The 24443-nt window shown below is 41.7% G+C and overlaps 1 protein-coding gene across 8 annotated transcripts in view; it reads right to left on the reverse strand.

Moving 5' to 3' along the window:
* The window catches only part of STIM1 (stromal interaction molecule 1), a 181669-nt gene that overhangs the window by 133239 nt on the left and 23987 nt on the right, over positions 1-24443 (reverse strand). Inside the window, exon 1 of one of the 8 annotated variants that reach the window (XM_029956163.1) lies at positions 17872-18050. The exons of the other annotated variants lie outside the window; for them this stretch is intronic. Coding sequence (XP_029812023.1) covers positions 17872-17899 — 28 coding nt within the window. The 5' untranslated portion in view covers positions 17900-18050. Of the gene's footprint in view, positions 1-17871; positions 18051-24443 lie in introns of those variants that run through there. 8 annotated transcript variants of the gene reach the window in all.

Genomic DNA, 24443 nt, shown 5'->3' on the forward strand with positions numbered 1-24443 from the left:
GCAGTGTAGGAGGGTGCCCATCTCTCCACACCCTCGCCAGCATCTAGGGTGTCATGCTAAGCGAAATAAGCCAGGCAGAGATGGACAGAAACCATATGTTTGCACTCATAGGTCTAACAGGAAAACAGGAGAAACCTAATGGAGGACCAGGGAGAGGGGAAGAGGGAAAGAGAGTTGGGGAGAGAGAGGGATGCAAAACTTGAGAGACTATTGAATGCTGAAAATGAACTGAGAGTTGAAGGGGGAGTGGGAGGGGGGAAAAGAGGTGGTGGTGATGGTGGAGGGCACTTATGGGGAAGAGCACTGGGTGTTGTATGGAAAAAAATTTGACAATAAAATATTATGGAAAAAAAAGAGAGAGAGAGAGAGATCAGGGCCCACATCACGCTCTGTGCTGGCAGCACGGAGCCTGCTTGGGATTCTCTCTCTCCCTCTTTCTCTGCCCCTCCACCACTCATGTGCTTGTGCCTTCTTTCTCTCTCTCTCTCTCAAAATAAATAAACCTAAAAAAACCATCAGATAAGTAGGGACACCTGGAAGAGCACATCAGAAGAACATGCGATTCTTAATTTCGGGATCCTGAGTTCAAGCCCCACATTCAGTGTAGAGATTACTTAAAATTTTTTAAAAATCAGGTAAGTGGAGGCATTGTGGTATTAAGTGGTAAAAGCACTAATTCTATAGTTGGACAGACAGGTTTGAATCCTCTCCCTTAGCCATGTACGAGTTCTACAACCTTTGAACTATAATTTTCCTAGTAAAATGAAGGTGATAGTACCTGTTACAAGAATGTTGTAATGACAGTACATCCATTCATTCATCAGGTATTTACTGAGCATCCATAACGTGCCCAGCACTATGCTTAATGCTAGGGCTACAGCAGTAAACATCAAAGGTACTACTGTGCTCGTGGAGCTGACAGCCCAAGAGACTATAATACTTCTAAACAACCAAGGCAAAATCTCAAATTTTTTAATAGTTTATTGCCAAGTTGGTTTCCATATAACACCCAGTGCCCTTCCCCACAAGTGCCCCCCTCCATGATCAACACGCCCCTTCACCTTTCCCCCTCCCTCTTCAGCCCTCAGTTTGTTTTCAGTATTCAAGAGTCTCTCATTATTTGCCTCCCTCCCTCTCCCTAACTTTTACCTCCCCTTCCCCTTCCCATGGTCCCCTGTTAGGTTTCTCCTGTTAGACCTATAAGTGCAAACATATGGTATCTGTCCTTCTCTGCCTGACTTATTTCGCTTAGCATGACACCTTTGAGGTCCATCCACTTTCCTACAAATGGCCATATTTCATTCTTTCTCATTGCCATGTAGTACTCCATTGTGTATATATGCCACATCTCCTTGATCCACTCATCTGTTGATGGACATTTAGGCTCTTTCCATGTTTTGGCTATTGTTGACAGTGCTGCTATGAACATTGGGGTACATGTGCCCCTATGCATCAGCACTTTTGTATCCCTTGGGTAAATCCCTAGCAGTGCTACTGCTGGGTCATAGAGGAGTTCTATTGCTAATTTTTTGAGGAACCCCCACACTGTTTTCCAGAGCGGCTGCACCAGTTTACATTCCCACCAACAGTGCATGAGGGTGCCCGTTTCTCCACATCCTCGCCAACATCTGTAATCTCTTGATTTGTTTAATTTAGCCACTCCAACCAGTGTGAGGTGGTATCTCAGTGTGGTTTTGATTTGTATTTCCCTGATGATGATTTTAAGATTTTAAAAATCTTAAATTTTTAAGATCATCTAAAGAAATAAATATGTGAAGAGCATCACACAGTACCTGGGAAGTAGTAGGTCCTAAACAAATCACCACCCTTATTATTTTACAATTAAAGTATGTAAATCCTCATAGAACAATACACTTTTAGAATTGCAATGATGTTTAGAAATCAAAAGGTCCAACTCCCTCCTTTAACAGATGAGCAGAATAAACTTACTCGGGACACCTGTTCAATCAGGCTGTGAGCCAGGTGTATGGGACACAGGGATAAAACACAGTCCCCACCTTATGTCAAGTAAATATGCAAGGGAAGTGGCCTGCCTGGGGTAACCTATCTGCTCACTTATACTGGAAATCATGTCTTCTAATTTTCAATGTTTTGCTCTTTCCACGGATTCAAAATTACTCCATTTGAATAAAAATACTTGCCAGGAAAAACCTATCATGTGCCCTGTGCCAAAGAGAGTGGCATCCTACAACTTGGCAAGTCCTCACAGGTAGTCTGTCAAAAAGAATAGCTTGGACTTAGAAGGTTATCCTTTTTGCTCTGTAAATTGTCAACAACAGGGCTAGGTAGGAAATTACTGAAAGATGGAGAAACAAAAAGTGAAAGCCAATGGCTAAGCAGAGAGAAAACAGAGCAAGGCAAGACCAAGACCTTTCTCCTCTACTCCAGAGATTAAGTCCCATTTCTCCCAGGGTAGGGCCAGTCACAGAGCACTAACTTTATCACTCTGGACCATCCATCCCTCTGCACCCCCTTCCAAGGCCTCCTTTAGAGTCTTAAGAATAGAACTTCTAATGGAAAAGACAGCACAACAGAGTGGAAAGAGCACACCTTGTAGGTTCACAGACCTCAGCTGAAACATTGGCTCTACCTCTAAATGCCTGAATGTTTCTTAATTCGTCTATTTTCACATGGAAAATGGTGATATAGTGTACTTACTTCCGGAAGTTGTGGTTAGCATTAGAATTCTGTTCAGTGTTTCTAGAAAAAAGCCTAGCATGCAGAGTTTAGTCAATATATGGTCCTACATTAATTATTATTAACATGAAGGTCTCCAGTGTCTGCCCTACACGCTTTCTTGTGACCCAGGCTTCAACACAGCATCACGGTGTAGGGTTCCCACAGTAACTTGAGGCTCTGAGAGAGGCATGGCACCTTCATCGGCTGCATTTCTCTATCTCTCCTCCCTCAACCTGCACCAGCTCAGCTCCCCACTCCACTCTGACAACTTCGAAAAAACAAAATCTTTGAACCTGCCTTCCCTGGTTCCTCTTCAAAATGTCACCTTCTTTCCTTCCTTCCCTTACTACTATATTTCTCAAACGAGAAGTCAATACTTGCAGTCTCTGTCCTCACCTCCTACCCCTCCCTAAGCCACAGCCCTGTCTAGCTTCGGTCCCCACCCCTCTACTGAAACTGTCACCAGGTCACCAATGACTCAGTAGCTTCATTTCAGGACTCACCCTCCTTGTTCTCTGCTTGACAGATACTTACCCTCTTTTAAAAAATCTTCCCATTCCTGGCTTCCCAGACAGAATTTTCTCCTACCTCTCTGGTTGCTACTCCTCAGACTCCTTCCCTGGCTTTTCTGTCTACACATATCAGAGTTACCCTGGGCTCTATCCTCAACCTCCATCCTTTCCCCACTTTATGGATTTCACTCAGGTAATTTCATCTCTTTCTAATGGTTTCCACTCTCATTTAGAAATCATTCCCATAGCTGTGTTTCTACCTCTCTCAAAAGCTCCAAAACTCTTATCTTCTCTCCCAAGTAGCAAATGCCACCCATAGGCATCTCAAAACCAACATTAACTCTGCACACCAGCTCTCCAGCCTGTATTCTCACATGTGAATGGCATCACACTAATTAACACCCAGTCACCTAACACTTCCTTGCCTTTCACTCACAAAATTTCAGTCAATCCCCAGGACCAATGCCCTGTTCCAGCCTCATCATTTGCAACTGCTTCTCTGCCTCTAGTTTATCCATTCTCAGCCTCCTGAGCACAGGTATCAACAAGCTCTTTCTAAAACGCTACTCTAACCAAGTCACTCTCCATCTAGGATAAAGCTCAACTCCAATAGGATGTAAGCTCATTGCCATTCAGAATCCCTTTTGAGCAGCCCAACAGTCAGTCCAGCACCAGGAACAACTTACCATTCCCTGAGCATGCAATGTACTTCCTCACACTGCCTAGTACACTTCTGGTCATTCTTAAAGATCCACCTTAAATATCTCTGAAGCCTTCCCGGACTCCCTCTTGCTAAGCATTTAGACTCTTCTTCCTTTCTCCCAGTACATCGTCTATGTTCCTCTACTGTAGCACTTGTGACACTATACGGAGTGCACTTGCTTATATGCTTATCTTTTCAGTAATCTGTGGACTGCTCAAGGACTAGGACTATGTCTGTCACATCTCTGTTACCCAGCCCACTTACCCAGTCTCTCAAGATAAACAAGCAGACTGACTATCAACCATGACTGTCCCCCCTATCAGGAGAGCAAACTCTAATGGCAACAGGAAGTCTTAATATTTCCCCTCTTGCAAATGGTTCCAGATGTTGCTTGGACTCTGACCCCAAAGGAGGGATTCCTGACCTGATTCCTGGGGCCCTTCTGCCTGGAACAACCTGTCCAATAGGGATAGAAGAGTTTCCTGTAGATTAAAATTCTTTAGAAAATAATTTCCAAAAAATGGGCTGATTACAAATAGGGCTGGCCATTGCCAGATCCATCTCAGGAAGTCATGTGTGAAATAGCTTCAAGACCTTTACATACTTTCAAAAGTAACTAAGGTGAGTACTACAACAACCTATGGCTAATCTTCTTGCCTTCAATTCCATCCTTCCTTGGGAAATTGCCTTGCACCATGCTACTTGCAACAAGTTGCTTCACTAGTCAGAAATCCATGATGGCTTCTCACCGCCTAAACTGCATAGCATGGTAATTAAGAGCAAGGACCCTGGAAACATATCATCCAGGCCCCACCGCTTCTTAACCATGTGAGTGTGAGCAAGTTAAGTTCTGTGGGCCTTTGTTTTGTCCCCTATAAAATAAGGAGATAATAGTACTTACCCTCTTAGGATTGGTATAAAAATTAAACACCCTAATAATAAGAATTAAATAATAAAAATTTAAATGAGCTTACCACTAAAACTACTAATAACAGTGCCTAGTTTGGGTACCTGGGTGGCTCTGTTAAGCATCCAACTCTTGGTTTTGGCTCAGGTCATGATCTCACAGTTCGTGAAATCTAGCCCCACATCAGGTTCTGCACTGACAGCATAGAGCCTGCTTGGGATTCTCCCTCTCCCTCTCTCTCTCTAACCCTTCCCTGCTTGCGCTCTCTCTCTTTCACAAAACAAAAAGTAAATTCTTAAAAATAAATGCAATATTAAAAAAAAAAAGAACCTGGCTTATGGTAAGAACTTAGTAAATTACGTGTAAACAAATTCAGGTTTCAAGTCCCACTGTCATTCATAGCCCAAAACAGAACTGTTGCCTGACCCATTTCACATGCTACAACTCACCAATTCCAATTCTTTTCGCTTCTGAATTGATCACTTATGATTCTTTGCCTCTACCTACAACATGAATCCCCATGTCCCCAGACCCTCCCTCTGTCCTTAGCTGCAAATTCCCTCTGGCAGTGCTACCTGCAGCAGCCCAGAAAACACTCCCTCAGCAGAACGGCCATGGTGGCGCCATATCTAAGAGCAATACAGGATAACACCTTCACCTTAGCAGTCTGTTATCTATGCTCACTTCCTACCAGCACTCAGATCATTTTTACAATCCAAGTGCCTCCCTGAACTTCTGCAGTATATAGACCTTAAACACAGTCTTAGAGACTAAGTCACACCATTTCCAGGAAGCCTGCTAAACTACAGTGATCCTCAACTGCTGAAGTCTTCGTCTGTAATGTACTTCCCCACTCATATCATCCAATCATCTCTACCAGATGAAGTTTCACAAGACAGTGTCTGCTTTCCAGCACTACATCCCCATTATCCTAGTAGAGTGATACATTAAATGTTTAATAAATATTTACTGAATGTACTTAATCTAACCCAACTTCTTCATCTTTAAATAAGAAAACTAGGATTGAGAAAATGGAAGTACCTGCATCAAAGTAGAGTGAGGACTGGAACCCAGAACTCTGTAAGACTGAAATTACTTAATGCCATCCACCCCCAACCCACTTCTAGGCCACCTGCAATTCACAAAAGAGCAGACAGATAGTTCCCTGATGGAACTAAGCATTGTTCCCACAAAGCAGGGCACTTATCTTCCCCTCCAGAAGCAAAAGACTGCCAGCAATAGAGGCTTGATTAGCTAAATCTACCATTGATTCTGGGACATAACCAAGGACTGGTGGATTACCCAACATCCACCTCTCTGTTGCAACATCCCAGTCTGTGAAAAGAAGGGTAGCCCTCGGACCAAAGGATGGGTTGCCATTCTACTTTTCCAGGCCCTACTAACAGAAAAATAGGAACCCACTTTGTGTTCATTTACTTAATTAGAAGTATTCCGTGGAACACTAGCATCTTATGTAATGTCAATAGATGGGGGTTTTGAGGGGGTAGGGAGGGTGGTGTAGAGAGGGGGTCAAAATTCTATAACTAAAAAAAGAAAAAATGTAGGAAGGGCACCTGACTGGCTCAGCCCATAGACAACGCAACTCTTGATCCAGGGTCATGAGTTTAAGCTTGAAAAAAGGTAGAAAACCCTGAATCCCTTTCCTTATCATATTAAAACCTCCAGCTTTTCCAAACTTGATGTCAAAGGTCTTTCAAAATACCTATTTTCTTTTCATATGATAGTGATGTTCTGAAGAACATTTATTTTCTTTCATTTACTTGTTTCTTTGGAGAACACTTATTTTATGAGAGAAAAGGAGCACATGCACACATGCAGGGGAAGGGCAGGGGAGGGGCAGAGGGAGATGGGAAGGGGGTGAGGGGGAGCAGAGAGAATCTTAGGCGGGCTCCACACCCAGCATGGAGCCTGATAAGGGGCTCCATCTCACCACGGTGAGATCATGATCTGAGCTGAAATCAGGAGTCAGACGGTTAACAAACTGAGCTACCCACGTGCCCCTGAAGGACACTTATTTTAAAATGTATATTTTGGCTCAGTCGGTTAAGCCTCCGACTTCGGCTCAGGTCAGATCTCACATTCGTGGGTTCATGCCCCATGTCGGGCTCTGTGCTGACAGCTAGCTCAGAGCCTGGAGCCTGCTTCCGGTTCTGTGTCTCCCTCTCTCTCTGACCCTCCCCCTCTCATGCTCTATCTCTCTCTGTATCAAAAAAAAAGAAAAAAGAAAATGTATATTTTATAATGAACACTTATTTATACAAATGTATAAAGGTATTGTTATTGCACAGTTCCCCAAATGGACAGGATCCTAAAGTAGGAAAGAGCACCTGTACTACTTGGACTACTAAAATCACATTACTTTCTCCAGCACAATAAGCTTGGGAAAAGTTTACCTAGATTCAGATCTGCCTGCTAACTTTCTATCATTATACTACTATATTCCTTGACAGTTGTTTATTCTAAAAAAATCCTTACTGGGCTGCAGATGCAATGCTAGGTACAAGGGATACAAGGAAGTGTAAGATTTAGTGATCTCTGCCCTCATGGAACTCATAATTTGGTGAGGCTCATTGCTATGACAGGGGGAATGAGAACATAGAAATAGCCAGAGGGAAAGGAGGCGATGGGAGCTTGAGGGGTGCGCTAATATGTGGTGGTCAGGGAAGTTGCCAGGAAAGGCTTTTGAGAGAAGTGTGTTCTTCAGCTAGTCTAGTGATAAAGAACATGGGCTCTAGGGGAATAGACCAGTTTCTAAAGGGGGCAAGCTTCTTGCCTGTCCAATGAAGAGGTAGGAGAGGAAAGAGGGGTCTTTATCAGAATCCCAGGGACTGAACAGAGATGCTCTAGGGAGCACAAGCCAGGTTGGGTGACCTTCAGATAAAAACAGTTGTCCTCCAACAAGCAATTAAATGGAAGTTTTTACTTTGACAGAATCTTAGGCCTCAATGGAATATTCTGAAATCACTTAAACAAACTCCACTTTATTGATAATAAGAGGTCCTAAGAGATCCTGGCTTCATTTGTCCCTACTTGAGCTGAATACAGGAGAAACACAGGTTTGACAATGATAGCTATAATGGTTGACATTTAATGAGAGCTTTTTATGTGTCAGGCAATCTGCTAAATGTTTAACATGAATTATCTCATCTTAATCTTCACAACAGCCCTTTGAGGTAGATAATATGATTATCTCCATGTTATAGATAAGGAAGTAGGCTCAGAGAGGTTAAGCAACTTGACCAAAGTATTTATTACTAGCAAGAGATGAGACCTAGGCAGACTGACCCCAGGGCCTATGTTCTTCATCACTAGACTAGCTGAGGTACCTACTTCTCTGGGAAGCCTCCTCCTCCAGATCCTCTCCCATGAAAGATTAGAGGCCCCCGAGCTCCCACTGCCTCCTATCCCTCTATCTGCTGCTGGTCCCAATTCCCTCTAATGTAGTAGTGAACCGTCACCAAAATTATGAGTTCCATGAGGGTGGAGATTACTGACTATCACACATTCTAATATCCCTTGTACCTAGCATTACATCTGCAGTTCAATAAATAGTTTTAGAATAAACTGGCAAGGAATACAGTATAATAATAGAAAGACATGGGCTCTAAAGTCAAATAGACTTACTGATTCCAGGCACTGCCACTTCTTAGCTATAACCTTGGCTAAGTCACTAGAGCACTGTGGGGTTCAGAGTAGTAAAATTGTTTACCACATAATGTTGTGAGAAAGCTAAGCTAAGCACCCTCCACAGTGCCTGGCACATAAAAGCTACCCAATTTTACTTACCATCCTCTACCTTTCCCCTTGTCCTTCATATACTGGTAGAAAGACCTCTAGTCTGGGAATCCAGAGTCCTTCTCCTTTCTGAGCTTCAATTTCCTCATCTACAATTCACAGACTATCGGTTCAGAACAAATGAAGTAAAACGTGCCTGAGTGGTTAAAAAGCACTGCGCAGATGGAAGGAATATTTGTCATTCCACCTAACTAGCTTTTGATATCAGCCTTTAACCGCTCTACATAGAATTGTGTTGAAGCTCACAGGAGAAGGGAGATCTCTCAAAGACCTGAAAGCAGTAAAAGTATTTGCACTGTCACCAGGAGAAGGAGCCAGTCTCGCTGAGGAGTTAAGGAGCTAAGGAGCTGAGGTAAGACACTGCCAAATGGCTTTGCTCCAGCAGTCCCTAGCTAATTAAGGTCTTGCTCCCCTGCCCTGTCTGCCTGTGACCTCTGCAAAGGCTAGAGAACACCAAGTGCTCCACAGCAGCTCTTCTCTTGGCCAGAGTGACATAAGTTATTGCTGGCCAAGGATCAGCCAAAGCTATTGCAAAGAGGTTCCTGCCCTTGGCCTTCCTTAGAACAGGGCCAAAAACAAGGAGCCATCAGGCTGTCCTGTGGTTATCAGTTTAGGATTCCTAAGAGTCAGCCTTAAACATAGCTACCAAGACCTTGGGCCTGGAACATGTCAGATGGGACAGAAATGAAGCCTAAACAGGCAGGCCATTTGGATAGACTAGAGAGTCCCCTTATGGTATGGAATAAGGAATAAGGATAAGGGTCTGTTCCTCCCATTCTCAGCTAGAAGTGTCTAGTCTTAGATGCTGCTAAGGCCACTTTTCAGGCTCTTCTTCAGGCCTAGGCCCCAGGGACTTAACCACCTCCTTTGTTCATTAGATCAGAACTCTGATTCTACCCCTTAGAGCTCCCTCCCCCAGGCCTGGCTCTAGAGTAAGACAGTCCATCCATTTACTCTTTAAGTTAAAACATATGGGCCCTTTTTGTTGTAAGGGTTTAACTGTTGCGTTGGGAAAGACTGTAGGCCCAAAACCGCACACATGAGGAAGTAAAGATGGTTTAAAAAGTTTTAGAAGTTAGTTACAGGCACTGTCCCCACTTCAGAGTTCCTAGTTCCTGTTGTAGTTGGTGCTTTTAGAGAACAGTTACAACGCATGGTTTTCAAACTTTATTTTTGAACATTACAACACTCTCTTTCAAATGCAGTTCAAATTAAATCTAATTAGGAGTCTCCATATCTAATTTAGATCTCTAATGAAATAATGGATCCAGGTAGAAAACATCAATGGCTCCTAAAATCATGAGGGGAAAAGTTGATAGCAAATATTTTAACAAATAGATCAAATGACCACTATCTGAACCCACTCATCAATCTTAACATTACAGAGAGAAAAAAGATATAGTTAGACATCCTTCAAAAAGAAAAGAGGGACACCTGAGTGGCACTCTTGATTTTGGCTCAGGACATAATCTCACAGTTTATAAGAGGAAGCCCCATGTCAGGCTCTGCACAGACAGAGCAGAGCCTGCTTGGGATTCTCTCCCCTCTCTCTGCCCTTCCCCTGCTTGTGCGCTCACTCACGCTCTCTCTCTCTCTCTCAAAATAAATAAACAAACTTTTTAAAATTTTTTATTTATTTATTTTCAGAGAGACAGAGACAGTGCAAGCAGGGGAGGGACAGAAAAAGAGAGAATCCCAAGCAGGCTCCACACTGCCAGCAAAGAGCGAGACGCAGGGCTAAAACCCATTAACTGCAAGATCATGACCTGACCTGAAACCAAGAGTCAGAGACTCAACCAACTGAGCCATCCAGGTTCCCTGTTATAATCAACAGTTTTTAAAAAGAAAGCGGTGCCTGGTGGCTCAGTTGGTTAAACATCCAACTCTTGATTTTGGCTCAAGTCATGATCTCATGGATCATGGGTTCAAGACCCACATTGGGCTCTACACTGACAGCAAGGAGCCTGCTTGGGATTCTCTGTCTCCTCTCTCTCTGCCCTTCCCCAATTCATACACACACTCTCTTTCTCTCAAAAATAAACATTTTTAAAAAGAAAGAAAATAAAGCAAACCTGAATCTTATCAAGCTCAAGATCCAACTACCAATAGTACCATACAGAGGACATAGGAACATGTTAAGTGCCATCATAGAGAAAGAATCAGCAAAATCCAGAAACTGGGAAAAACTTCCAGACAAATGATTCACTTTCTTCAGTAGAGCATTGCAAGGAAAAGTAAAAATGGGAGGCGGGGAGGGAAGCAATGAATTAGAAGAAACTCAAGGTTTAGATCAAACAGAAAAAAGAAATGAAAGACATCCAAACTGACATTGGCAAACTGTCTCATCCAAACGGGAAAGGATGTAAAACTATCACTATTGCTGATGACATAATATACATAGACCTTCATTGGACACTGATATGAACAAATCAACTTAAAGACCTACAGATTGATGATATTAAAGAATTATTATTACATTTTTAAGTGTGATAATCATATTGTGGTTATATTTTCAAATACAATGCTTTTAGAAATACATAATAATGTTCATGGATGAAATAATATGGCTAGAATTTGTTCAAAATAATCCAAAAGGGGACACCTGGTTGGCTCAGTCAGTTGAGCATCCAACTTTGGCCATGATCTCCCAGTTTGTGAGTTGGAGCCCCACATCTGGCTCTGTGTTGACAGCTCAGAGACTGGAGCCTCCTTCAGGTTCTGTGCTCACACTCTGTCTGTCTATCTCAAAAATAAACATTTTAAAAATATATTTTTAAAACATTTTAAAAAATAATCCAAAGGGATGGGAGGGTAAAGATGAAACAGGATTAATAAGATTGGCCTCAAGTACATAACTGTAAATGGGGAGTAACGTGCACATGGGGGTTCATTATACTGCCCTCTCCGGTTTTGTATATGTTTAAAATTCCCATAATAACAAAGATCTTTTCAAGTTAAAAGATAAGCTGAATATGGAGGGGCTATGGTTGAGACATGTGAGAAAAGTCTAGAGTTCTTCCCAATGACTCACTTCTTCCACAGTGATCCCTGAGGCAGCTTGGGGAGCCTTAGAATACCTAGAAAACAGTTTGAAACCAATGCTGCATTATAAGGAATACAGAAACCTGAGTAAAAGAACTGGCTTCAAATCTTGGCTCTGCACTTTAATCGCAGCGTGACACCTTTAAAAAGTCACCCTCTGAGCTTCTTCTTACCCTTGTGCAAATAGGGCTACTCCCCAGGATAGCAACAAGGATCAAATAAAAGAAGAAATTAAAATTCTTTGTATTCTGAAAGTATATATGATCATCATTATAACTATTTAGGTAGAAGATAATTTGCCTTTTATTCCTGACACTAAAGTTACTCAACCCCCATCCCATCCCAACCTTCATGCCAATCCCTTCCCATATTCAGAAAACACATATGAAGTTCTGTGAAGACATGAGAGGCAGCAGGAATTAAGGTTCAACTCTGCGGCCAACCGCTGTGTGCCTGGCCAGCTATAGTGTGAGTGTGTGCACGCGTGTGTGTGTGTGTGTGTGTGTGTGTGTGTGTGTGTGTGTAGGGGATAGGGGGAGGGCAGTAATAGGAAAGTTCCCTAGAGATTACTGAAAATTACCCTCAGACCAGGCTTCAGGTATCTAACTACCAATCGTGAATGACAAAAAATAAGTAAGTATAAGACACTGGTGAAAAAGGCCAGCCACTGGAGAAAAAAAAATTTTTTTATGTTAATAACAGTTTAGCTGCCTATTTCTGACTCAGAAATAATGAAATCCATCCTTTTTATCAACGCTTAGATTCTATTTTCCTTCCACACCCCTCCACATTTTGAATGATTTTGCCTATAAACAAAGTGCACTTATTGAGAAATAATTCGTTTTCAGCTGTGTTTATTATCACTACTTTTTCTTTTCAAAATGCTGATCCAGATTTCAACCAACCACATACAATAATCAAGGCTTCATAACAATATTTTGAAATCACACACCTCACCATCCTGGCTTTGATACTAATGAGCAAGAAAGTGAAAGTAAACATGTAGACATTCAAGCACTGCGCTGTGCTACCAGTTGCTTAGTTGGCTGTACACTTGTGTCCAAGGTCGTTCACTCACCGGACAGGTTTATGTCCTATGATGCCATCAACTGCCAGTCAAAGCACTGATCAGCAAGAGCAAGCTAACATAATTAAAACCAAAAGCAAAGGCACTTTTATTGTAAGTAAACGTACAATTTCCCTTAGGCTTATTGAACTACTAAAAGCCAACTCAAATTCATTTATTCATTCAAAAACAAATATTTATTAAGTGTCCCTGTCTAATACCCTATGGTAGACACTAAGGACAAAATGAATAAGACATAGTCCCTGGCCTCAAGTGATTACACAAATACACTCATGGACCCCATAGTTACCAGGGACCACAGGCCACCAAAACTGTGCTGGAAGAGGTGACATTTTTATTCCCTTATGAACACAAACAACTTGTGAAACGGCAACCTGCTTCAAGATGTACTTCCCCAAAGCACAGGCTCTATCTGTAGGTGCCAGCTGTTCCACCACTAGAAAACTCAAGAAAATGGTTTCTAAGAACAAGATCTTTGACGACAATTCAACAGACATTTCCTCAATTTCTTTTTGTCCTTGGGCACTGTGCTGAATAAGGGACGAGCAAACTGTGGTTCTCAGGCCAAATATCCAGCCCAACACATGTCTGCAAATACAGTTTATTGGAACACGTTCATGCATGTTCATTTACGTACTGTCTATGGCTGCTCTCCTGCAGCAACTTGCTGCTTTGACAAAAAACCATGCGGTTCATCAAGCCTAAAATATTTACTGGCTGGTTCCTTACAGAAAAGGTTTGCCGACCACATGCCAGACTCTGAATATGCAGACATGTATCTGTATCTTGATCTAGGTGGTAGTTATAAGAGTATACACATAGGTAAAAACTCTTCAAGCATTTCATTCATTTAATCATAGTTATGCCATAACGCAATACTTTTTTTAGTGAAATAAAGAGCACTCAGTCCTTGCTCTGTAGCAACTCAAAATGTGGTAGAAAGCCATGAAAGTAAGCAATTGCAATACGATAGTGATAAGAAGCACAATGAAGAGTTATACTAATTATATAGTGATGGCCCAAAAGAGAAAATAAATAACCTAACTAGGTACACAAGGCCAAGTCTTCATAGAAGATAACTGAGGTATATCTTGAAGAATGAGTACATATATGCCAGGAGGGCAGTGCTAGGGGAAGAAGATGGAGGTAAAAAGGAGAGGTCATTCCAAGAAGAGAGAACAGCATATACAAAGGCTCAAATATGCAACAACAACAACAAACCCCCAAAACAACAGAACATGGCATGGCTTTGGGAAATAACAAGTAGTTCACAGAAACACTTAGGTAAGGTCCTAGTGAAGCAATGTCAAAAGATGAGCCTGGAGCCAGACAAAGGGGTCAGACCATGGAAGGCCTCGTGTGGAAGGTCACCACACATGAGTGGCCATGTAATTTATGGTCTAAACAGGGTTACTGAGAGTAAAAGAGAGACAGAAAAATAACTGTAAATAAGGACTATCCCAAGAAAATATGATATTTACCATATTAAAGAACTTGAACTTTAGCCTACCAGATATGACAAGTTAATACAGGAATTTAAAGAGAAGAATACCAAGATGCATGCTTTAAAAAGAGTGTACTTCATCTATTTATTTCATTTAACCTATATGGAGAGTACTTACTATGTGCCAGGCACCACCCTAAGCACTTTACAAATATTACTTAGTAATCCTCATAACTACCTTATGAGAGAGATCGTATCATTATCCTCATTATTGAGATAAAAGGCACAGGTCAATTAAGTAACTTGCCCAAAGTGGCACTGATATAATAGGTGGCAGGGCAGTCAGTCCCAGAGTTTGTACTACTCCTATCCACCTCGGGACCCACCTTTGACATCTCCTCAGAGACTCCTGAGCCCTCACATGGTGTGAGGTCCCTCTGTACAGGGACCCACACCGCTCTGCACTTTCTCAGAGCACTCGTCATATTTCCAATCACTTGTTTAAAAATCTATCTCCACTGGACTGTAAAAATCTGTAAGGTCAGGGTTGAGATTATCTTGTTTACCACTGTATTCCCACAGCCTGATACATTTATTAGCCCTCAATTTAGAAACAGGATTAATAAAAGCCAACATTTATTGAACACTTACTCCACGCTAGGCACTGTTCTGAGAGGTTTAAACATATTAATTGATTTAAGAGAAATTGAGTAAGCTATTCAAAGGTCACAAAGCTAGTAAAAAATTGAGCCAGGATTCTGGATCTAGTTCAATGCTCTTTACTTTATACTGTGCCACCTTTTTTAATTGAAAAAATAAAAATATTACTTAATAAAATTAGTATCTGTGGTATCTACACAGTACCTGGCACTCAGCATACATTCCAAAAATAAATAACTCAGGTGCTTAGGAAAAAACAACCTGTTACCACATCTCTCCCCTCCCAAAGAGGCAGCCCTCACCCACAGAAATATACGCATATATCCAGATCACTGGGGAGGCAGCATAGTGCAATGGTTAAAAACATAAGTTTTGGAATTAGAACATGAAATTTCTAATTAGGCTGAGTCCCACTTATACCAATTACTACTAGATATGTGACCTTAAATTCCTCATTTATAAAATGAGAATAACAAAATCTATCTCACTGGCTACTATGATGATTAAGGTAAATACATAATTGTACATAACACAAAAGTACTCAATATACATTTTTATCTTAACAATTAACATAATAATTTTTATTGTTATTAACTGTCTGATTAGTTAGTGGTGGACTTAGCTGTAGCTCAGAGTTCCTGTGATCTCCTGCTAGGTACCTTGGGACTCCACCCCTCCCTAAGTCTTATACCAAAGTTGACTATATTACAAGTTTTAGAGCTCAAGTGGGTATTGTACATGAACAGAGTGTTTCATGGAGCTTTAGATGTCTGGCCCAATGCCTGACAAGGTGAATATCCTAAGGTTGGGGTCCTGAACCCATTGCTTAAGTCAGGCCTTCCAGAAGCAAAATCAGGAAACCACTATCTCTAACTGACTTGGCTGACAATGAAAAACACCACCCTAGAAAATATATTTAAATACAATATTCTCTCAGGGCACCTGTATGGCTTAGTAGCTTGACCGTCCAACTTTGGCTCAGGCCATGATCTTGTTGTGGTTCGTGAGTTCGGGCCCCACATCAGGCTCTGTGCTGCCAGTGTAGAACCTGCTTGGGATTCTTTCTCTCCTTCTCTCTCTCTGCCCCTCACCCACATGCACTTTCTCTTTCTCAAAATGAATAAACTTTTTTTTTATGGAAAAAAAAATACAACATCTTCTTGAGCTTATAAGAGTTCAGCCAAAGTCTACTGTCAGGCTAGAAATGCTGATTTAGTCCAAGAGACTGACCAAGAGAAGCCTGGGGATTCTGTCACTGCGGCTGGATCTAACAGTGGTGCCAGAGAAAGTTTTAGAATTTTGAGGTGCCATAAAATACTCTCCATAATCTCAGTGACAAACTTAATTCAAAGCCTCCCAGATGCCCAGCCTTATATTAGATCTGATCACAGAAATCACAACTTGGGAAAATAAGGTGAATATCCAGAGATCAACATGTGGGTGGGTCCCGGCTTTCAGACTCTAATACGCCTATCTATCATTGGCCTCATTTTACAGATAACGCAGCTGAGGTCCAGACTAGGTAAGTGACCCAAGTCTAAGTGATGGCAAGAAAAAAATAAGCACCTAGTCTCAAGGAGTAACAATTTTAATGACAAGGTAAGACTCATAAAACTATCAAAACACATGGTTGGGTAGTAAGGAAGACTACCTTGAGGAGCTGCAGGTATGGAAAAGAAGAACAAGAGCTGAGGTTCAGGAGGCCTCACAGTGAAGTTCCTGGTCACCACACCCCTTAACAATGTAAAAGGGTCCTTCCCTGATTTCATGGCTCCTTTTCACGCAGATCCTATGACATCGATTCACCTATCACCCCCCTTAGATGGTAGTTCCTCAAGGTTATGCCCAGTTTCTTATCCTTATCTGTGTTATCAGCACCCTACTTAGGCATAGAGATGCGCTTCCTGCCAACTTCAGTTGTGCTCACAGCATAGAGCCTGCTTGGAATTCTCTCTCTCCCCCTCTCTCTGCCTCTCTCTCCACCCACCCCCCCAAAAAATAATAGACATTAAAAAAAAATAAAGTGACTCTTGCCAAGTAATTTACCTCTTATCTGTACTATAAGATATTGATAACAATCATCTCAGACAGATGTATGAAAAATTAAATGTCTATGAAAGCACTTATACAGTACCTGGCACAGAGCAAGCTCCATGCTCACAAGCTTTCTTTCTGAGTTCCTATAAAAACTATTTTGATTTTTGGTTTTGTTTGTCCTTGGATCAACATTTATTAAACCATAAGCATTTATTTATATACAAGGCACTGTGCTAAGCCCTAGGACTGAAATGATGGTATTGTCTTACATATCATAAAACCTCAGCATCCTGCACGGTGTTCACCATAGCTGCCTGACACACAATAAGCACTCACTAAAAAGGGAACTCTCGAGAAGACTGCCAGACGTGGAACACTTATGGGTCACTTGCCAGTACAGCAAGGCTGAGCTACCTGCTTTCCTAGCCCTAGAGACAGGCAGGCACAGAAGAGATCAAGTCCTGAGCCAGCATCAGGTATATACACGTGGAGAGCCTCTCCTGTAGTAGGGCCTAGCCATCTCAATAACCATAAAAACCCAAGGATCCCGATGAGTTCCTCAAAACTGCTTTAGGGACCATATGGCAATGTCCCAAACTATTTCGCATCTCCATTTAGGACCTGGGTTGTGATGTTAAACTGAACACCCACCTTCACATGTCCTACATTCCCCACTGAGAGAAAAGAAAAAAAATGCTTCTTCCTTTAAACACTGAGCATTTGCAAAAGCTGATCTCCCAGGAAATGGCTGGGTCCATATCCTGGCAAATAGGATCTGGCAAAAGCTTGAACCCTACAAAAGCATCTCAATCATTCCACCTTGCTGGGCTCCAGAGCTGAAAATAGCCCCAAATGAAAAACAAGCTGTGCAGACTACTTATCCAGTTTCACAGCAAAGGCAGGCCTTAAGCTGAAGAGGACAAACCCCTCACTCCTTAATTCGAGCAGGGCTACAAGCCTCACCTGTTTCCGGTCCCATAGCAACTGGCATAGCTCTGGCACCTCTCAGGCTTCATCTTTCCAAAACAGCAGTGTAACAAGTGCAGGACAGAAAAGGGCCTTCCACAGGCAGCCTAGCACTGCTTCACAGGGTGGCAGGGAGAGTGCTATTCCTGGACATAGACCCTTTGGTCCTCATCAAACCTGAGGGCAAAATGAGACGCCCACATCTGACAAAGAAGCATTCTGTACCTCTGCTTCCCCTTCTGGCAATGACCTTATGGGGTTCCTCTATCAAGGCCCTGTCTCAATGCCTGCTCAAGGGTAGCCTTACCTAATCACTAAGCAGAGTTCGTTGGTCTGCAGTCTAAGACACCAAGTCCATCTCTATCTATTACACACCCTGATTCATGCGTTAGAGTCAACTGTTTCCAGCTCTCTGTACCCCAAAACATTAAGCACTTCTAAAGGCAGGGCCCAAGCCTCATAATGCCTGTGTCTCCAGTTTTGTCCAGTACCAGGACAGCTTTAGAGCAGGTGCTCAAAGGTCTGTTACAGAGTGAAAGTGAGCAGCTAGAAAAACAACACAGAAAATATAAGGATAAGAATGTATCCTGCCTTATTCTCCCTATTGTCCCACACCAAGTGCATGCTGCCCTCTCACCTCGGGCTTAGGCTGGATTTCCCAGGCTTCCTCTTATCACCAAGTTTACAGTCATCTCTCCCTCCTCTGACTCTACACATCCTATCTGAACCATTCCCTGGACCTTTGGTATCCTAGATGTCTATTTCACCTCCTGGGTGTATTTAGGACCAGCCACCTAAGAGTCCACCAATAAGTGTTTATAGAGTTAAAGAAAAAAATCAACTTCCCTTGAGCTTTTGATAGATCATCTGTAAAAAGATGAGGAAAAAAAAATATCTGTCACTGGTATCTCTCACCTGGTTTCACCTGGTTGCTCCCACAGGCTTAGATTATCTTTCTCCCTATCCTCCACTGGTTCCCAGGGAATTCTCCATGAAGAATTCAGGGCAAATGGTTCAGACCTATATTTGGATCTACAACAGTGTGATACTCAAGATGTCATCAGAACAGAGATGACAGCTCATTCTTCACATCCCACATGTTTCAGACTATAGGGAATGATTCATCCATACTTATCCCAGCCAAAGGCAGGAAAAGACCCTTGAACCAAAGCAGGACAATGTTGCATCCCCTACCTAGCCACTGGTGGCACCATGCCTAAAATTATCTTCAGGCTCACATCTAAAACTGGGAATGGGCTCCTAAGTCCTCACATTTGTGGGCTGAAGTCCTGGGGGAAGACTTCCAATCAGAAAGAAAATAAATAACAACTTTCTACAACCATGTTAAAATCAAGAGTTTTCAGCAAATCCAAGTTTTGTTTTTATTGAGATATAATTTGTATGCCATACAATTCACCCTTTAAAAGTGTACAATTCAGTGGTTTTTAGTATATCCACAAAGTTATGCAGCCATCACCACAATCTAATTTCAGAACATTTTCATCACCCTAAAAATAAACCCCATACCCATTAGCAGTCAGTCTGCATTAACCCTTCCCCTTAACCCCTGACAACCACTAATCTATTTTCTGTCTCTACAGATTTGCCTATTCTGGACATTTTTATAAATGGAATCAAATAATGTGTTGCCTTTCACTTAGCATACATTTTCAAGGTTTATCCACATTGTAGTATGTATCAGTACTGGAACCATGTTCCAGTTTCTGGCTGAATAATATTCCATCATGTGGATATATCGCATTTTGTTTATTTATTACTCAGTGGATATCTGAATTATCTCCACTTTTTGGCTACTGTAAATAATGCTACTATGAACATTTATGTGCAATACCTATGGCCTTCCAGAAACTGAAAACATCTGGCTGGCTCCCATACTGCTCATTCATTCTCTTGACTTAGAAAATGCAGAGTCAAGCATCACGCTACTTACCATTTAAGACAGCACTTTTTGGGAGCCTGGGTGGGTCAGTCAGTTAAGCGTTTGACTCTTGATTTCAGTTCAGGTCATTATCTCACAGTTTCATGGGTTCGAGCCCATGTTGGGCTCTGTGCACTGATGGCCAAACCTGCTTGGGATTTTCCCTCTCTCTGCCCCTCTCCCACTCACGCTTTCTCTGTCTCTCTCAAAATAAAGAAATAAACTTAAGCAAAAATTTTTTAAATTTTTTTTAAAAGCTTTGCTTGACCATCCTACCTAAAATAGCACCCCCAGCACTTTCAAACACTTTGCCCTGCTTTATCTTCTTTTCTAGAACTTATTATCACATGAAATTATATTACATGTCTTGGGGCACCTGAGTGGCTCAGTCGGTTGAGCATCCGATTTCAGCTCAGGTCATGATTTCACATTTTGTGGGTTCGATCCCCACATTGGGCACTGTGCTGACAGCTCAGAGCCTGGAGCCTGCTTTGGACTCTGTGTCTCCCTCTCTACCTTCCCCTCCTCACTCATGCTTTCTCTCTCTCTCTCTCTCTCTCTCAAAAATAAACATTCAAAAAAATTTTTTTAAGAAATTAAATTATATGTCTTATTTATTGCCTATCCTCCTATTTGAATATAAGACAACAGAGACTATTATTCTTATAGTCTACTGCGTATCAAGTACCTAACAGAGCTCCTGGCACAGAGTAAGTTCTTAATATTTATTATATGAATGAATAAATGGTATAGCTTCCAACTCATCCTCTCTATACCATTTCTGCCAAGTAAACCTCCACTCTTCACTCAAAATTCCAGTCTATGCTGGTTTCATTCAGCATTTATTAACATCCACTATATGCCAAGCCATCTAAATAATAAGGACAGAAATAAATCAAAATATAATCCCTGGAAATACAACCTAGTGGTTTAAAGCAAACAATAAAAAAAAGTATACCATTATAGAGATATCCATAGTCAAGAGCACCTAACTAGTGGAATAAGGAGGAGAAAAGTGTTAACATAGCTTCTCAGAGGACGTACCAGTTGATCTGAGCCTGGAAGAACAATTATAATTTCAGCCACCAGAAGAAGAGAAGGATGTTCCAGACAAAAAAAAAAGTATGATCACAGGCTGAGAGACATTAAAGATCTAAGTATATTTAGGGGCACCTGGGTGGCTCAGTCGGTTAAGCGTCCGACTTTAACTCAGGTCATGACCTCATGGTTCATGGGTTCAAGCCCTGCATCGGGCTCTGTGCTGACAGTTCAGAGCCTGGAGCCTGCTTCGGATTCTGCCCCTCTCCCACTCATACTCTGCTTCTATCTCAATAATAAAGAAACATAAAAAAAATTTTTAAAGAAAAAAAGAAATAAAAAATAAAAGATCTAAGTATATTTAAAGACAAGTGAGTGGTCTTTATATATTTTTTATTTATTTTTATTTTTTAATTTACAGCCAGTTAGCATATAGTGTAACAACGATTTCAGGAGTAGGTTCCTTAATTCCCCCTACCCATTTAGCCCATCCCCTCTCCAGCAACTCTCTTTTTTGTCTCCCTCCCTTTGTTTATATTATTTTTGCTTCCCTTCCCTTATGTTTATCTGTTTTGTATCTTAAAGTCCTCAGATGAGTGAAGTCATATGATATTTGTCTTTCTCTGACTGGCTAATTTTGCTTAGCATAATACCCTCTAGTTCCATCACACAGTTGCAAATGGCAAGATTTCGTTCTTTTTGATTGCCGAGTAATACTCCATTGGATTACCATATACCGTATCTTCTTTATCTATTCACCCATCTATGGACATTTGGGCTTTTCCTATACTTTGGCTGTTGTCAATAGCACTTCTATAAATATTGGGGTGCAGGTGCCCCTTCAGAACAGCACACATGTATCCCTTGGGTAAATACCTAATAATGAATTTGCTGGATCATAGGGTAGTTCTATTTTTAACTTTTTGAGAAACCTCCATACTGTTTTTCAGAGTGGCTGCACCAGTTTTCATTCCCACCAGCAGTGCAAAAGAGATCCTCTTTCTCTGCATCCTCGCCAACATCTGTTGTTGTCTTTGTTCTGTTAGCCTAGTGTGAGGTGGTATCTCATTGTGATTTTGATTTGTATTTCCCTGATGATGAGTGATGCTGAGCATTTTTCATGTGTCAGTTGGCCATCTGTATATAAAGACAAGTGAGTGATTTTTGAGTCAAGGAAGGTTTGCCCCAAAAAAATGTTTTTATTTATTTTTGAGAGAGAAACACACAGCACAAGTGGGGGAGGAGCAGAGACAGAGAGGGAAACACAGAATCTGAAGCAGGCTCCAGGCTCTGAGCTGTCAGCACAGAGCCCAACGCAGGGCTCAAACTCACAGACTGTGAGATCAAGACCTGAGTCGAAGTCAGAGGCTTAACCGACTAAGCCATCCAAGTGCCTCCAAAAGAATGTTTCTTTTTTTTTTAATGAATGTCCAGTGTTCAGAATATATCAGAACTCTTATAATTTGTATTAGGGCTCTCCAGAGAAACATAACCAATAGGATATATATATATGTGTGTGTGTGTGTGTGTGTGTGTGTGTGTGTGTGTGTGTGTGTGTGTGTGTGTATACACAGAAAGAGAAAAGAGCAAGAGAGATACACATATGTAAATACATATATACTGGAGAAAATTTTTATAGGAATTGACTCACATGGTTATGGAGGCCAAAAAGTCCCATAATCTGCAATCTGCAGAGAATCAGGAAAGCTGCTGATGTGATTCAGACCAAGGCCAGAGGCCTGGGCAGAATGGCAAGGTGATGGGATAAGTCCTAGCCCAAGTCTAAGAGCCTGAGAATGAGGAGCTCCAATGTACAGAAGTGGGAGAAGATGGATATCTCAGCTGCAGCAATGAGAACAAGTTTACCCTCCCCCACTTTTGTTCTATTCAGGCCCTCAGAAGACTGGATGGTGCCCACTGGTATTGGTGAGAATGGTCTTTACTCAGTCTACTGATCCACAGTCTCTTCTGAAGACATCCTCACAGACACACCTAGAAATAATGTTTCATCAGCTCTATGTGCATTCCTTAGTCTAGCCCACATAAAATTAATCATTACACAATTCAATCAAAGACAAAACCCAATTAAAAAATGGACAAATAATTTGAACAGACATTTCTCCAAAGATGATATACAAGTGGCCAAGAAGCAGAGGAAAAGATAACATCATTAGTCATTGGGCAAATGCAAATCAAAACCACAATAAGATACCACTTGACACCCACTTGGATGGCTATAATAAAAAAAAAATAACAAATGTTAGACTGTGGAGAAATTGGACCCCTTGTATATTGCTGGAAGGAGTGTAAAGCAGTGCAGCTACTCTGGAAAACAGTATGGCAGTTCCTCAAAAACTTAAACATGGAATTACCATATGACCCAGCAATTCTACTCCTAGTATATACCCCCAAAGAATAGAAAACAACTACATGTACACACATGTTCACAGCAGCACTACTTACAACACCCAAAAGACAGAAACAGCCAATCGGGGCACCTGGGTGGCTCAGTCAGTTAAGTGTTCTACTTCAGCTCAGGTTATGACCTCATAGTTCATAGGTTCAAGCCCTACGTCAGGCTCTGTGCTGACAGCTCAGAGTCTGAAGACTGCTTCGGACTCTGTGTCTCCCTCTCTCTCTGCCCTACCCCCACTCATGCTCTGTCTCTTTCTCAAAAATAAAAAAAATTTAAAAAAATTTTTTAAAAGACAGAAACCCTTTCTGCCTGTGGACGCTGCTGAGTAAGCATTGTTAAAGTCTCCCCTCCCACCACCGTAATGTCTAAGTCAGAGTCTCCCAAAGAGTCTGTGGGAGCTTTTCATAGGAGGTTTGAGCTTTGAAACAACCGATGAGAGTCTGAGGAGCCATTTTGAGCAATGGGGTACGCTTACAGACTGTGTGGTAATGAGAGATCCAAACACCAAGCGCTCCCAGAGGCTTTGGGTTTGTCACCCATGCCACTGTGGAGGAGGAGGTGGATGCAGCCATGAATGCAGGAACATGCAAGGTGGATGGAAGAGTTGCAGAATCAAAGAGGGCTATCTAGAGAGAAGACTCTCAAAGACCTGGTGCCCACTTACATGTGACAAAGATTTTTGTTGGTGGCATTAAAGATGACCCTGAAGAACATCATCTAAAAGATTATTTTGAACAGCATGGGAAAATTGAAGTGATTGAAATCATGACTGACCGAGGCAGTGGCAAAAAGAGAGGCTTTGTTTTTGTAACATTTGACGACCATGACTCTGTAGACAAGACTGTCATTCAAAAATACCATACTGTGAATGGCCACAACTGTGAAGTAAGGACAGCTCTGTTTTTTTAAATTTTATTTTATTTATTTATTCATTTTTAAATAGTTTGTCAAATTGGTTTCCATACAACACCCAGTGCTCTTCCCCATAAGTGCCCTCCTCCATCACCACCACCTCTTTTCCCCCCCTCCCACTCCCCCTTCAACCCTCAATTCATTTTCAGCATTCAATAGTCTCTCAGGTTTTGCATCCCTCTCTCTCCCCAACTCTCTTTCCCTCTTCCCCTCCCCCTGGTCCTCCATTAGGATTCTCCTGTTCTCCTGTTAGACCTATGAGTG

The sequence above is a fragment of the Suricata suricatta genome, chromosome 11 (genome assembly GCF_006229205.1).
Source record: "Suricata suricatta isolate VVHF042 chromosome 11, meerkat_22Aug2017_6uvM2_HiC, whole genome shotgun sequence".
In the NCBI taxonomy this organism is placed as follows: Eukaryota; Metazoa; Chordata; class Mammalia; order Carnivora; family Herpestidae; genus Suricata; species Suricata suricatta.